The sequence below is a fragment of the Myotis nattereri genome, assembly GCF_964212035.1.
Source record: "Myotis nattereri genome assembly, chromosome: 18".
Lineage (NCBI taxonomy): Eukaryota > Metazoa > Chordata > Mammalia > Chiroptera > Vespertilionidae > Myotis > Myotis nattereri.
Genome location: NC_138093.1, coordinates 39,644,429 through 39,661,387, shown reverse-complemented (window position 1 = coordinate 39,661,387; position 16,959 = coordinate 39,644,429). Strand labels below are relative to the sequence as shown.

Here is a 16,959-nt window from a genome sequence, read left to right as displayed (position 1 = left end):
AGCCGCGGCCGCCTCCGCCTCCTCCCCCGCCCCCTGCGGGAGGCCGAGGGCGGGGCTGTTGCCGATCTGGACGTTCGGGCCAGTCTGGGGAGAGTATGAGCCGAGCTCCGGCCGCGGCGCGCCCGGGCTTCGGGGGCGAAAGCGCCGCCGCCTTCTGAGTCGCTGCGGCCGCCCGCGAGGCCCGGCGCGCGGATGGTGCCGGTGCGGCTCGGGGGCTGATCGCACGTCCCCTCTCCCGGCCCCTCCCCGCGCGGTGGGCTCCCCTCCCACCCGGCGGCGGAGCCATGTCTCGGGGTGGCTCCTGCCCACACCTGTTGTGGGACGTGAGGAAAAGGTCCCTCGGGCTGGAGGACCCGGCCCGGCTGCGGAGCCGCTACCTGGGTGAGCGGGGGCCGCGGGGCGGAGGCGCTGGGTGCCGCCCAGGGGTGGGGGAGGGGGCCGCGGTCGGGGCTGTTGGCGGCGGGACGGCGCCTCGACCGGGGCGCCCCTGAGACTCGGGGGGCGCTGGGTGGACTCCGACAGACGGACCCCGAGCCCTGCCCTCCGCGGCCAAGCCCCCTTGCGTGCTGCCAGCCGCCGCCCTGGCCGGCTTTTCCTCGCGGGGCCGGACCGGGGGCGGACGGTACCGGCCAGGAAAGGGGTCGGGCGGCTTCTGGAGTGGGGCTCGGGGCACGACCCGCCGGGCCTCCCGGAGCGTTTGGAGCAAAAGTTGGCGCTCCTGCTCTTCTCCAGCGCCGCCCCGCTCAGCCGAGGACGGGGCTTTCGGCTGCCACCCCCCCCCCCCCCTGCGGCCTCGGAGGGTTCAGGTGTCGGCTGCGACGCGGCGCCCACCCTCGGCGTGTCCCGCTCGAACGGGCTCCGCGGGGACCCCCGGCTCCGAGCCCGAAAGTGGTCGCCGAGCTGTGCCGCCCGCGAGCGCTCGGCCCCGCGGCTCGGCCGGGTCTGGCCGCCTGGAGGAGGTGTAGGGTTTCGCGCTCCCTTTCCCACCCCTGCAAAGCGCACTTGGCATTTTCTGTTTCTTAGTTCAGCTTTCTAAAAACAGCCCCAGCGCTGGAGGGACTGTCTTCCACCTTTTCCGTTTCGGATCCAGTGGTTTTGCGGGGATTCTGGGTCACGCCGAGCTAACCAAAAAGCCCGCTCTCTTCAAAGTGGGCATCCTGAGTGTGGGTCTTTTTGTTGTTGTTTTCTTCTTGTGCAATCTTATCATTCCTCTTTCTTCTTCTTTATTTTTATTTGAGGGTAACATTTAAATTTCTTTCTTTCCAACTTTGTCACTTTTACTGGCTGAGTCTTTTTTGATGTCATTTGTTTTCGACTTCAACAGAAAAGTTGGAAGCATTTTTTTTCTTATCCTTGGTTTTTGTTGGTTTTTTTTTTTTTTTAGTGTTTCAAGTGACTTATGAATACATTCTCCTTGTAAAAACTTAATAAAAACGAAGCAAAAATCCCTGTGATCCTTCCCATTCCAATTTCACACACACATCCTTGGAGGTAACAGTATTATCTGTTTCCTGAATATTTGTCCAGACCTTTTTCTTTTCATTCTTACCAGCACATAGGTATACATAGAGATGCTATAGTGTGTGTGTGTGTGTGTGTGTGTGTGTGTATGTGTGTGTGTGTGTGACCAGCATAAACATTGCCTTGCAACTTTCTTTTTCTACACTACATCTTAGAGATCTTAACATGGCAGTAAAAATAGATCTGTTCTTTCTATAGAAACATATATAAGTTTATATATTGTTGTTTTCTTCTGCTTCAGCTCTGTCTACGATAGAGTCCATTAAAATTAAAACCCTATATTTTCCCCCTTCCTATTCTAACTCCCTAATGGAGTGGAGTTTGTGTTGAAGTTAGGGAATAGAACTGTTTCCTCCTGCTTCATAGGTCGAGGGTCAGCCACTAAACCACACTGTCTGGGCTAGAGCCCATTTTTGAGATTTCAGCATTTAAACGTTTTGATTATCTATAGTATTGTAGGTTAATTACATTTCTAGTTTATTTCCATTATTTGTATTTCTGATCAATTACCACTAAATAACAGTGAAATTGGGGTAGAATGAATTGACAGGTTTTTCTTGTGACATTTGCATTTCAAATTATTTCACCATAGCACGTATCTTTTCAATGGTAGTATTCAAGTTTTGTTGTTTATTTTATTTAAATTTGGTTAATTGTCTATTTTCCTCTCATGAAAGAAAATTACAGTTCACAAAATGTACTTTTACATTGTAGGAATGAAGATAATAATTTGTCATACGTTATTTAAGAGAAGTAGTATATTATGCCAATAGCCCCCAAATTCACCTAAACCAGTAGAGCCTGGATTGAATGACAGTAGGCCAGGGATTGTCTTTATGAGCCTGATAAAAATTTCAGTGTGGGATTTATTTTTTTAAACACCAGTTGTCAAAGTCCCGAGTTAGAGACATCTATAAGTTTACGTATTCAGACTTTCTCAATGTTGTATATGCTCTGTCCACATAGGGTGGTGCTTTGGAATTCAGTGATTGTTACAACTTATTAGCCACACATTTTAGTGTATATATAGTTTTGTAAAGATAAGCATTGCTTATAAAAGAAACTCATTTCTGTACATATCCTCTTTCCATATATCTTTCATTTTAGACAGACTTGTCTGCTACTTGAATTAACACTTTCTAACTCCTCTAAAGGATGGTAATTGACAAAAGTAATTTTTAAGGAACTTTTTGAAGGAGCCGTTTGCTATAATACTTAAATTATTTAATATAAAGTGTTTAAGTTATGATTAAGTAGGGCCTTGGTCAGTGTGGGCTACTGTAACGAAATGCCATAAACCGGGTGGCTTATAAACAAGAGAAATTGATTTATAACAGATTTGGAGGCTGGAAGGCTGAGATCAGGTGTCCACATGGTCAGATTCTGTCTGGTGAGGCCTGCTTCCTGGTGCATAGCCATCTTTTCACCATAACCTCAGATGGCTGAAGGGCTAGCTTCTTCTCTGGGGTCTCTTAGAAAAGCCCTAAACCAATTCCACTCACCTCCCAAAGATCGCACCTCCTTATACTATCACTTTGGGCGTCAGGATTTCAATAGAGGAATTTGGGGATGAGAGGTATATAGTAGGCAGTCTGTGACAACTTTATAGTGGAGATTGAAAATTTTTTGTAAGGGGATTAGGAAGACAATGTCTGAATATTATTAAAGTCAGTATGTATTGAAACGGATAATTTTCCATTTACAGTGGGGCCTTGACTTACAAGTGTCCCGACTAACGAGTTTTTTGACATACCAGCTGTCTCTTGGCCGATTTTTTTCATTGAGTTGATAGAGTAATTTGAGTTAACGAGCTCCTTAAAGAGCTCGGTCTCAGAACAAATTAAACTCTTAAGTCAAGGCCCCACTGTACTCTTTTAATTAATTTTTATTTTTGAGAGTATTACAGATGTCCCCCATTTTTGGCACATCCTGAATTATATCTACATTCAAATTTACCAAATCCATAATGTGTTGCCAAGTTACATTATTTGAACGTCAGTAAATTCTGACTTTGCCTCCTTTTTAGCTGCTGGGAAAAAGTTAGTGTTTCTTTAGTCTTGAAATCTCTGAAAATTGGAAAATGTCTGATTTTAGTAGTGAAAATGTCAAATATGAAAATATATCAAATAGAATATGCTAATTCTTGAATATAAGACTAACAGAGACATATTTTCAGTCATAAATGTAGATAGCAGGATAGGATCGCTCTGCTGAGGACTCCATCCTTCCCTGGATGAATGCCTTTAGGAGGGATAAGAGCTTTTAGTAGCGCAGAACTTGTGTTACAGTTAGGTATTAGGTCAATGTTTGCAAATGTTTTGACCACAATCCACAGTGAATATACATATACATGGCAATTTGAGATACACACAAACACTGAAATAAAAGGTTCTATGAGTGGGATTTAGCCTTACTAGGTGGGGTACATTTTAATTTAGGTTCTTTATCATATTGAAAACGTTGAATATCCACTAATGAGTTTCAGCTTTGAGGTTTATTTGCCAGCCATACACTTTGGTTAAATGTTCAGATTTACCTTCTTAATAATTTAAGAATTCTTTACATATTCTTGATGCAGGTCCTTAATCGGATATGCATTTTGCAGATATTTCTCCCACTTTGTCTTGTCCTTTATTTTTCTTAACAGTGTCTTTTGTAATTCATACTTTTGGTGTCCTATTTAAGACTCTCTACCTAATCCAAGATCAAAATGATTTCTACTATGCTTTTTTCCTAAAAGTTTTCTACTTTTAACTCTTACATTTAGGTTTATGAACAATTTTGAATTACTTATGCTATGAGGTAAGGGTCAAGTTTCAGTTCTTGCCTATGAATGTGCATTGATTCAGCACCATTTGGAAAAAGGCAGTCCTTTTCCCTTTGTTGAAAATCAATTGGCCATGAACATGGCTTTTCTTTCTCTCTATTTTTTTAGGTGTTCTTTCTTTTCCCTCAGCAATGTCTTATAATTTTATTTTTTACAGTGTACAAATCTATACATATTTTGTTTTGTTGTTTCCTGTATTTTGCTCTGTCTCTCCAGAGTTTTGTCACCCTTTGATTTTCATTTCCAGTTATGTGGTACGACGCCATGGGTGTTGTTACTTCAAGAAGACAGCAGTCAGTAGTGACAGATAAGGAGTTCATGAAAAGTATGTCTTGAAAAAAGACCATTGGATTCACTGATAACCCATGATTTCCAAGAGCAAAACCAGTAAAGAGGAAGCGACCAAAGGGACAATGTCAGAAAAGGAAGACCTGACCATGAGCTAGGGAGGGCAGCAAATGTAGATGATGGGAAATTTGGCATTAAAAAGTTGTTGAAGGGGACAATAGGATCAAGAAAAGTGAACATTTCTGTTAAGGCGCTTTCCTTCTCAGTATCACTCGCCTTATTCTTTTCTATTAACCACTTGAAGTTACCTCAGCTCCTTTAATAAAGTATTTTTTTTAAATCATTCTTTCTCTTTTCAGACAGTATTAATATAGAACAACCCCACATGTGCATAGGGAGACTACTACTCTTGAGTGTGTACAGTATATCAGACATATCTGTGAGTTTTCCGTATGCTAATTGTTTACTCTCAGCATTAAACCTGTAAAGTTGATGGTATGATTCCCATCAGATGTAAAACTTTCACCCGTGTGAAAGCTGAGCTCTTAGAGGTTAGGCTTTGCCCAGAGTATGTGTGGTATGTTCCAAGTTAGGTATTTAAACCCAGTTCCGACCTTTCTGGTCTCAAGCATGTCATATTCCAATAAGAGAGTTAGTTATGCACATAAGTAAGTTACAAAGCTATGTAATAAGTTTCACAGCCATTAAAATGAGCAATAGCTCAATATTTATTGTCATTGAAAGATGTTCCTCCCAAATTATTGAGTGAAACACATAGAATAGAGTGAAGACTTTGATCCCATTCATTTATCCATTGATTCAGCAAATACAGATTGAGTGCCTGCTTTGTGCCAGGCACTGTTCTAGGCATTTGTTCCTCTTTTTTATGGCGTTTACAATCTATTAATACTGAATGGAATGTTGAGTTGGAAATGGGATAATAAGCCAGTTTGGCTTGCAGAAAGACTGGAGTAGGAAGCCACAACGATAAGTAAATTCACCCATAACAAGAGTGTAATTGTTGGAAGAGTTTTCCATGGCTTTTTACATTTCTGCACATCTTGTGAGCAGAGGCACTGGCTGCTTTGTTCTGGACTATCTTTCCAAGAATGTTTACATATTGTCTCCCACTGGGGCAGAGGGCAGATTTATTTATTGTCCAGCATAATGAAGACAATGTGTCCTTTTATCAGGCAGGTTTATTTGATACAAGATTTGGGTCCCTGCAGTTCAGAGGTCTCTGGCTGTGATTCAGATCCAGTGCTGGCACAGTGTTGCACCCAGACTGCTCCGCATTGCCCAGTGGGAATTGGGGGCTGAGGAGTAAAGTGTAAACCTGAAGCCCATACCGTTTGCTGGGCCATGAGTGGTAAAGTATTTGCTTCTGGCTTGAGAGTCCTTTTCTTCTGCCAGCTCCCATGAAATGGCAGGTAGCTTGTTAGCTTGCAAGTAGGCCAGACTCTGCAGGCATGAGTTTATTTTTACTTTTATTTGAGGGCATTCAGTTTCTTTAACTTACAGTTTTTATTTTCTGGTGGTTTTCAGTTCCCATTTATTGAAAGCGCATTTAATTGCTGAAAGGGTAGAGGGCGTTGACACTGTTACTTCTAGAAGCACATTTTATGGGATGTGTGTACGTACAACCATTTTGATCTCCAAAGTCATGTTAAAAAATACTCAGGAGCTATCTACTTAACTGTTGTGCTTCAGCGTGTGTCTTATGCACAAATTTCGTAGATGAGCATTCTTGCTGGAACTCACTTTGTCTTCTTTTGTCTCATGTGCCATCATTATTTTCTGTAGACAGAAATGGCTAGAGCTGTTTTTTCAAAACCAGATTTTTAAAGTTTGGAAAAGTTTCTAGTACATTTATAAAAACATTTTAATGAATTGTTGTCATGTTGTTGATTTGAGTACTTTATTTCTTAACTGTGAATTAGTTACTCAGTAGAATTACCAAGCCTGCCACTGGTCAAAGAAAGAAGAATTTTTTAAAAAGTTATTTATTTGCGCCCAGCTGGTGTGGCTCAGTGGTTGAGTGTCAACCTATGAACCAGGAGGTCACAGTTCAATTCTCTTCAGGGCACATGCCCAAGTTTTGGGATCAATCCCCAGGGTGGGGCGTGCAGGAGGCAGCCAATCAATGATTCTCTCTCATTGATGTTTCTATCGCTCTCTCCCTTCCTCTCTGAAATCAATAAAAAAAAATATTTTTTAAAAATTTGCTATTAGTAATGTTTTATAACTGAAAATCAGATTTGAAAAGTTAAAGGAAAATACCTTACTGAATTTCTGTCAATTGTTTTATTCCAAAGAGTTTTGGAACCCACACACAAAAAGAAATTATTTTTTAATCCATATGTTCATCCTCTAGCCATCTTGCCTGTTATTCGGAAGGAGAAGGAAAACAATTTGGCTTCAAAGAAGATGCTGATCTTTATGTAGAATGGTGAGAAAACATAATAAAGAAATCTGTCCCTGTGACAGTATACAGAGAGCATAGTCAAATTTAATTTTATCCGAGATTTCATCAGCCTGATTACTTAGCTAATTATCGCTCTTTGTCACATACTCAGCTTCCTTTCATTACAGTTTCTGAATAAACATGAAGCTTTTTGGTCCATCTTTGGTAAAGATGATTCATGTCTTAAAGGGAAACATATTTCTCTTTTTCAAAGAAGGAACATATTCTATTTTTGTAGTATTTTAACTGTTCTGCTGTCGATGGACATTTAGGTTGACTTTATTTTTTGCTGCCACATTTCATCATTGTAAAATGAGCTTTGAAATACTTCAGCATTTCTCAAATGGAGATGTGTTTAAGTAGACAAGCACTGTGCGCCACCCTATTTAAATTGAAAACCCGTCCTCCACCTCCAGGCCTCTCTCACCCCTTTCTCTGCTTTACTTTTCCATGTAGCACCTTCACCAAGTGCCATATTGTTACTGTCTTTCATCCCTCACTAGAGGACAGGGCTCTTTTTCTGTTTTGTTTTACCACCATATTCCTAACTCCTAGAATACTACTTGCAACAGAGTAAGTACACTAAGTATTGAATGTATTTGTTGGATGAATGAGTGAATGAAGGGAACCTTGAGTGTTTGCTGTGGTCCAGACACTGTGCTAAGTAAGCGCTTTATGTCCTTGAAATCACTCAATCCTTACAATAACTAAAGGGTGTCCCAAAATTCACGCAAGAAGTAATTTTGATAGAAAACACAGGTTTATAATGAAAAATTGTAAATTTTTTATTGATTCGTAAAGTATACAGTATAGGGTTATGTATGGAATAGCATGTCGGGTAAATGGCCTCCACGGCTTTGCTGGCACTTACGCACTCTTTTGTTGAAATTTTCCATGACCGTTTTGCATAAATGTGGCTGAATTTCGATGAGGCTCATTTTCATCTTGATGGCTTGGCTAATCAACAAAATTGTCGCATTTGGGGTTCAGAAAATCCACGAGTGATCGTTGAGAAACAAACACATCCATAACGTGTTACCGTTTGGTGCGGATTTTGGGCTGGAGGCATCATCGGACCATTCTTCGAAAATGCAGCTGCTCAGGCAATAACAAAAGAGTGTGTATGTGCCAGCAAAGCCGTGGAGGCCATTTACCCGATATGCTATTTCATACATAACCCTATACTGTATACTTTATGAATCAATAAAAAAATTTACAATTTTTTATTATAAACCTGTGTTTTCCATCAAAATTACTTCTTGCGTGAATTTTGGGACACTCTGTATAAGAGGTAGGTAGGTACTCTAATGAGGAAACTAGGGCATAGGACAGTGATGGCGAACCTATGACACGCGAACTCATTTTTTTGGTTGATTTTCGTTGTTAAATGGCATTTAAATATATAAAATAAATATCAAAAATATGTCTTTGTTTTACTGTGGTTGCAAATATCAAAAAATTTCTATATGTGACACGGCACCAGAGTTAAGTTAGGGTTTTTCAAAATGCTGACACGCCGAGCTCAAAAGGTTCGCCATCACTGGCATAGGATGAGGTTAATTTGCCCAATTTCACTTAGCTTATAAGTGGAAGAGTTGAAATTAGAGCTTGAATCTACTTATGCCTGATCCTAGGCTCTTAACTTCAGTGTTCTACTTTCCGCAGCAATAAATGGTAGGATATATTTAGTTCTTTCTTTCTTTTGAAACAGGAAGAAGAGAATTTATCCAAAGATTAAAACTTGAAGCAACCCTGAATGTGCATGATGGTTGTGTAAGTAATCGTTGTTTTTCAACCGTGAAGGAATTTAAAACTGAGTATTTAAATGTTTGATAAAATGCCCCAGTCTTGCACACTGAAAGATTGCTGATTCACGAAGGAAGCAGCCCATTGATGTTTCTCTCTCTCTCTCCTCTCTCTAAAAATCAATTTTAAAATCTTAAAAAAAAAAAATTCCCCAATTTTCCCTGAAGAGATTGTGACTGGCCAATAAACTGGGAGAATAAAGTTTTACATTAAAGTGATTTTGAATTTGGAAAAGTATATATTAGGTGTTTTTTAAAGTAGAGATGGTCCATGTTACTCCATTTTGACTAAAAGTGGAAGTCTAATTCTTTTTTTTAAATTTAGATATAGTTCATATACCATAAAATTCACCCATCTTAATGTGTTATTCAGCATTTTATTTTTATTTTTTATATTATTTATGTATCTATTTTATTGACTGTATTGGGGTGACATTGGTTAATAAAATTATATAGGTTTCAGGTGTACAATTCTCTAATACACTGTATATTGTATTGTGTGTTCACCATCCCAAGTCAAGTCTCCTTCCATCACCATTTATCTCCCCTATAATTCAGTGGTTTTTAAAATATAATCATAATGTGGTACCGCCGTCACCACTATCTAATTCTAGTATATTTTCAGCATCTGAAGTATAAGTTTGTACCATTTATCAGTCATTCCCATGCCCTCCCCACCTAGCTGTTGGCCTTCACTAGTTTACTTTCTGTGTCTGTAGATATGCCTCTTCTGGACTTTTTATATAAATAGAATAACATATGTGGCTTTTCAGACTTGCTTCTTTCACTATCACTAAAGTTTTCAGGGTTTGTCCATGTCACAATATGGGTAATGTGGTTGAATAATATTTCATTGCGCAGATATTTTGTTATAAGCAAACAGGCAGTCCCATTTTGTTTATGATATTTGGGTTGGTTTCCCTTTGGGCTTTTATGAATGATGCACCCATGGACTTTTGTGTACAAGTTTTTGTGTGACATGTTTTCTTTTCTCTTGCATATAGACCTTGTTGTGGAATTAATGGGTCACAGCACAACTCTGTGTCAGTTTTGAGGTGCTGCCAAACTTTTTTCCAAAGAGCTGTGCTATTTTGCATTCTTTCCAGCAACGTATAAGGCCTCCAATTTCTTGATATCCTCACCAACTCTTACTTTCTGTGTGTTTTTTTAAGATTATTATAGCCATCCTAATAGGTGTGAAATAGTAACTCATTGTGGTTTTAGTTTTCGTGAAGATTTACACCTGTTTTCTTCTAAGAGTTTCATCGTTTTGGCTATTACATTTAAATGTTTGATCATTTTCAGTTAGTTTTTATATATGGTGTGAAGTAGGGGTCTAAATTCATTCTTTTGCTTGTGTATATCCAGTTGTCCCAGCATCATTTGTTGAAAAAACTGTTCTTTCTCCATTGAGTAGTCTTAGACTCCTTGATAAAAATTACTTGACCATGAATGTAAGGGTTTATTTCTGACTATCAGTTCCATTCTGTTGATGTGTGCTTATGGTTATGACAGCACCACACAGCCTTGATCACTGCAGCTTTGTAGTAAGTTTTTCTATTTCCTTTTTATGTGACCCAGTTTTATGTCTCTGGATATAAAATGAATTTGTTAAAATAATTTAAATAATAAAATTTAAGAGAGACGACATTTCATTGTGAATATTCAGAATATTGTGTTTGCTAAATAGTAGTCAGCATGTACTTTCAGGAAGTAAATTGATAAATACTATTTTCCGTATACGCAACCTCATTAGTGATATAAATTTTGAACCATCAGTTAAGTAAAAGATTCATATTTGTTTTTATGTTCAGTTTGCTGCAACCCCTTTTTTGCTTTCTTTTTAGGTTAATACAATCTGTTGGAATGAGACTGGAGAGTATATTTTATCTGGCTCAGATGACACCAAGTTAGTAATTAGTAATCCTTACAGCAGAAAGGTAAGTGGTTTATAAAATCTACAATTTCTTGAGAGAGAGAAAAATCAAGAAACTAGAAATCAAGAAAATGTAAATAATCATGGACTGGGCATTTGTAATAGAATATTCTTATTTTGCTCACATTTGTTATATAATTTATAAGTTATCACAGCCAGGTCCCTACTTTCCTTTGGAAAACGTTAGGTTTCCTTCTGCTTTTTGACTCTAGAATACTTAAGCATGCTTCATGTTATCCAAGTGGATAAAATTGCCAAAGTGATACTATCTCAATAAACCATTCTTTGGGGGCCAGGGAGGCAATGTGATTTTTTTTCCTTTCTGCTCAGAGAAACTAATTTTCAGCCAAGCAGTGTAAGAAACAGGGTTTTACCAGTTTAAAAACAGTCACTAGGTTCTAGTGTCTTGTTTCTTCAGTTCCGTAAACGGGGCTGTGAACTAGGATTGTGTTCTGGTTCTTACTGGCTCTTCTCTGACTTCTTATAGAGAAGGAATGTGCAGCTATTTTTATGTCAGTGAGAACATGGTAGGTGGGCACCCTTTTTTAATAGTATCAATCTTACAGAATAAATAGTTATGTATTTTTTATTCCTACAAACAGTTAAGATATTTAAATAAATGTTTGTGGTCCTTCAGCCTAAAAAGAGGTTCACATTGAGGCTGTCCTTGATGGAAAAGATAGGTCACAATTTTATTTCAAGACAGCTTTGCTTAATTGTGCTGGCTTACCAGAGGGAAACTTGATGTTTTCAAGCTCTACTTCTCGTAGGCCTGTAATTACTAGGACAACCTTTTTCTTACAGTGGAGAAATTCCTGATCATTAGAATTTCAGTGCTTATAATATACAAAGCACTCATCTAGGTACCAACGAAATTTCTTTAAAAAATGCAGAGCTTTATATTTTTTTAAATTGTGATAAAATGCACATAACATAAAATTAACCATTTTTAGGAGTTCAGCTCAGTGACGTTATATACATCCACCTGTTGTGATACCATCACTCCCATCCAGCTACAGAACTCTTCATCTTGCAGAACTCAGACTCTGCCCATTAAACCGGAGTTCCCCTCCCGGCACCCTCCCCCAGCCCACAACCAGTATTCTACTTTCTTTCTCTCTGAATTTGACTAAGCGCTGCATCTGCTTCTAGGTACAACAGCTGGCGCTGCTGGCCGTAGTTTGATGTTAATGGAATTCACATATGTTTATGCAGCATTTGTCCTGTTGTGCCTGGCTAATTTCACTCAGCATAGTTTTCTCAGTGTTCACCCACATCACAGCATGTGTCAGATTTCCCATCCTTTTTAAAGCTGAATAATATTCCATTGTGTGGATAGACCACATCTTATTTATCCATTCATCTATCAGTGGACACTTGGGTTCCTTTTGTCTGTTGTAAATAATGTTGCCGTGAACGTAAGTGTATAAATATCTCTGCAAATCCCTGCTTTTAGTTATTTTGTGAAAATGACCACTGGGCCCTAGCTGGTTTGGCTCAGTGGATAGAGCATCGGCTTGCGGACTGAAGGGCCCTGGGTTTGAATCTGGTCAAGGGCACATGCCCAGGTTTTGGGCTAGATCCCCAGTAGGGGGCATGCAGGATGCAGCTGATTAATGATTCTCTCCCATCATTGATGTTTCTACCTCTCTCCCCCTCTCCCTGTCTCTCTGAAATAAAAAGATACGTATATATTTTAAAACGCCCAATGGCATAATTTTTAAAAGATCAGGTGTTCCTCTTTTAATTGCTTTTTTAAAAATGATATTTGCTTTATGCATGGTTCCTAGTAGATTATATTTATTTGAAAAGCAATTGCTCATTACCTATCCTCATTTCCAATTTGAGAAATGATTAATCAGGTAATACTTTCAGAGATTTTAGGTATAGGGAGACTATCTTTTTCACATAGTGGTTTTAATAGTTCCAAATTTGGTATCATACAAGGAATATTTTTATTGTAAAAGACTAATGATTCATTACATAGGAAAACAGTTTTTTGATCCTGAGTTAAATAGTTTCACTCTAGTTTTAGATTCGAATTCATGGGAAGATTAATTTATAGCTAATGAAAGTTTCAAAACACTACCTATAGAGCTAAGAGATTAGAGGTGTTTCTCATTAGTAGTATATCTTAATCACATATGTAATAAATCTCAAATATATTAAAAAGAGAAGTTTTGTTTTCTAAAAATTATGGGCTAGTTTATTTGGGTCAATCCTCCCACTGAAGACAATGAAAAGATGCTTGATTAAATAGTCCTAAAAATAACAAATAGCTTTTAAAATAGTCCTAAAAGTAACAGATAACTGCCTTGATAGTGAAGTGTTCTATCCAAAATGGTCATCAAAATTCTTCACATCTCAGGGGGAAAAAAGAAAATATGAGTGATTTTGATTTCTTTTTTTCCTAATTATAATAGTTCAAATCAAATGGTAATATTCAATGAGATAAAAGTGTTAATGAGAATTTATTCCTGGCTATGCTTATGTTAAATATGAATGTTTATTTCTAGGAAATAATACATTGCCAAGAATTACCTTCTTTGTATGTTTCAGGTTTTGACGACAATTCGTTCAGGGCACCGAGCAAATATCTTCAGCGCAAAGTTCTTACCATGCACAAATGATAAGCAGATTATCTCCTGCTCTGGAGATGGAGTAATATATTATACCAATGTTGAGCAAGATGCAGAAACTAACAGACAATGCCAATTTACGTGCCATTATGGAACTACCTATGAGGTGCAGCATTAATTATAATTATATATGTAATAACATATGTGTATGTTTTTGTGTGTGTGTATGGTGCATGTATGTATGTAGTACATCTGTAATAATAAAAGGGTAATATGCTAATTAGACTGGATGTCATTCCGGACATCCTTCTGGACAAAGCCGGGGACTGGAGGGAAGCCTGGGTCCTGGGTGCCAGAGGGAAGATGGTGCCAGCAGCCGGGGGAAGGAAGGCCTACTCTTGCACGAATTTCATGCATTGGGCCTCTAGTATGTGTAGATTTGTATATGTGTATATACACTCCTTTGTGAATTTGTAGGCAAAGAAATTATTGACAGACTATCTAGATTTCAGTGAAGTATTTGAGAGAATGGGTCTTGATAAGCTTGGGAATAAAGTTAAGAAATAAGCTATGAGTAATAGTAATAAGAAATAAGCTGTGAGTAATAGTAATTATGTGAGCAACCATACTCTTGGCAAACAGGTGTCAGCCTTTAAAAGATGCTTCTGTATTGTGCTTCAGGGCTCTCTACTGGGCTTTCACCTCTTATACACTTTATCACTGTCTTGCATAAAGTCTTTTTGTCAGGACTATAATACTGGTAATGTTTTAACTACAATAGCTTTGTAATACTTTTTGAAAGCAGCAAGAATGAGGACTCCAGCTTCGTTTTTCTTTGTCCCAATTGTGTTGGCTATTTTGTGTCCTTTGAGGTTCCATATGAATTTTAAGATTTTTTTTCCTGGTTCTGTAAAAAAAAAAAATGCCACAGGGATTTTGATAGAAATTGCATTAAATCTAGGTCACCTTGAGTAGTATGGACATTTAAACAATACTAAGTCTTCCAATTCATGAAAATAGATGTCTTTTCATTTGTGTGTTTCTTCTTTAATTTCTTTCAGCATGCTTTGTAGTTTTTTGTATACAAGACTTTCACCTCCTTGAATAAGTTTATTCCTAAGTATTTTACTCTTTTTGCTTGTAATATAATGAGGTTGTTTTCTTAATTTCATTTCCAGATTATTTATTGTTAGTGCTTAGAAGAAGCACAATTGATTTTTGTGTTGATTTGTTAACCTGCAACTTTGCTGTATTCATTTATTAGTTTTAACTAGAGGCCCGGTGCACAAAAATTTGTGCGCTCCGGGGCGGGGGAGGGGAGGCCGCTTAGCCCGGCCTGTGCCCTCTCGCAGTCTGGGACCCCTCGGGAGATAACGACCTGCTGACTTAGGCCTACTCCAGGGTGGCAGAGGGCAGGCCCAATCCCTAGGTGCAGCCCCTGGTCGGACTCAGAGCAGGGCTGATTGGGGAGTTGGGGCGCCGCCCCCTGTCATGCACAGAGCAGGGCCAATCAAGGGGTTGGGGTGCTGCCCCCAGTCACTCACAGAGCAGGGCCCATCAGGGGGGTTGGGCTCCGTACCCTGTCACGCACAGAGCAGAGTCGATCAGGGGGTTGGGGAGCTCCCCCCTGTCACGCACAGAGTAGGGCCGATAGGGGAGTTGGGGCACCGCCCCTTGTCACACACAGAGCAGTGCGGATCAGGGGGTTGGGGCGCTGCACTCTGTCACACTCAGGGCAGGGCCGATGGGGAGGTTATGGCTCTACCCCATCACACACAGAGCAGGGCCCGTGGGGGGTAGGGGGGGTTGGGGCGCCGCACCCTGTCACACACAGAGCAGGGCTGATCAGGGGGTTGGGGTGCCGCACCCTGTCACACACAGAGCCGCTGGGCTATCAGGGGGTTGGGGAGCTCCCCCCTATCAGGCACAGAGCAGGGCTGATCAGGGGGTTGGGGCGCCTTCCCCTGTCACGAACAGAGCAGGGCAGATAGGGATGTTGTGGCCCCGCCCCCTGTCACACACACAGCCGCAGGGCGGTCAGGGGGTTTGGGCGCTGCCCCCTGTCACGCTGATCCTGGTGCCGGGAGGCCTCATGGCTCCGCTGATCCAGTGCTGGGAGGCGTATTACCCTTTTACTATATAGGATAGAGGCCTGGTGCACGGGTGGGGGCCGGCTGGTTTGCCCTGCAGGGTGTCCTGGATCAGGGTGGGGGTCCCGCTTGGGTGCCTGGCCAACCTGGGTGAGGGGATGATGGCTGTTTGCAGCTGGTCACACCCCCTTCAGGGTGGGGGTTCCCACTGGGGTGCCTGGCCAGTCTGGGTGAGGGTCTGAGGGCTGTTTTCAGGCTGGCAGGTGACTGAAGCTCCCAACCGCTCCTTTTTTTCTTTTTTCTTTTTTTAATTCTGGGCCAGCTTTAGCTCTGAGGCTTGGCTCCAGCTCTGAGGCCTCAGCTGCTGAAAGCAGGTATCTGGTTTGTTTGGGTTCTGTAATCAAAACACTGTTTCAGCTCCAGCTCTGAGATCCCAGCTGGCTGAAAGCAGGTTTCTGGGGTTTTGTTTAGCTTCTATATTTGTAACAATGTTTCAAACTGCAAGCTCAGAGGCCGGCAGCGGCAGGTGGGGAACATTGGCTTCCTCCATCACTGGAGCAAGCAAGCCTCATGTTCGCTTTAAGCTTCCTGGCCGCCGGCCGCCATCTTGGCTGGCAGTTAATTTGCATATCGCCCTGATTAGCCAATGTGAATGGTAGCGGAGGTATGGCTAATTACCATGTTTCTCTTTTATTAGATAGGATGGGTTTTTTTTGGTGTGGAATCTTTAGAATAGTATACATATAAGACCATGTCATCTTCAATCGGAGATCATTTTGCTTCCTTTTCAATTTCGATTACTTTTATTTCTTTTTTCTTAATTTAGCTAGAACTTTCAATACTGTATTGAATAGAAGTAATGAGAGTGGGCATTCTTGTCTTGTCCCTGATCTGAAAGGGAAAGCTTTCAGTTTTTCACCATCCTATATAATAAAAGGCTAATATGCAAATTGTCCCCTTGACCAGGAGTTCGACCAAGGGGCAGAGCTGGCCGGCCAATCTCCTGCATCCCCTCCCTACAGCCGGCTAGGCCATATTGCCCCAATTGGGGCGGTCGGGCTGGACCCTACCCGTGCACGAATTCATGCACCGAGCCTCTAGTTTAATATGATGTTAGTCATGAGCTTCTCGTATGCGGTGTTTATGTTGAGGTAATTTCCTCCCTTTCTTAGCTTGTTGAGTGTCTTAATCATGAAATTTTGTCAAAATTTTTGAGACGTCAATTTAAATGCTTTAATCAATTCAGCATCTTATAGTTTCCTTAAACATTATCATAGAAGAAAACTGTAATGTGTTTATAGTACAATTACAAATTTATATCCAGAAATCATAAAAATTAGGCTTTGAATAGTTTGAACAAGTTTCCTAGGGAAAAATTTTTCTTGTCAAAGCTGTTAGAAGTTTATAATTTTAAAGAACTTTCTATCTTCAGGAACATTTGTTTTAAAC

At 40.4% G+C, this 16,959-nt stretch overlaps 1 protein-coding gene across 3 annotated transcripts in view; it reads left to right on the top strand.

Moving 5' to 3' along the window:
• The first annotated feature begins 57 nt into the window (after positions 1-57).
• Positions 58-16,959, top strand: part of DCAF6 (DDB1 and CUL4 associated factor 6) — an 83,688-nt gene continuing 66,786 nt past the window's right edge. For 2 of the 3 annotated variants that reach the window (XM_081112420.1, XM_081112419.1), the window contains exons 1-4: positions 82-381; positions 8,812-8,873; positions 10,753-10,845; positions 13,401-13,586. In XM_081112420.1, the coding sequence (XP_080968546.1) occupies positions 285-381; positions 8,812-8,873; positions 10,753-10,845; positions 13,401-13,586 (438 nt within the window). In that variant the 5' untranslated portion in view covers positions 82-284. Of the gene's footprint in view, positions 382-8,811; positions 8,874-10,752; positions 10,846-13,400; positions 13,587-16,959 lie in introns of all 3 variants that reach the window. The other variant, XM_081112418.1, reaches the window with a different exon arrangement.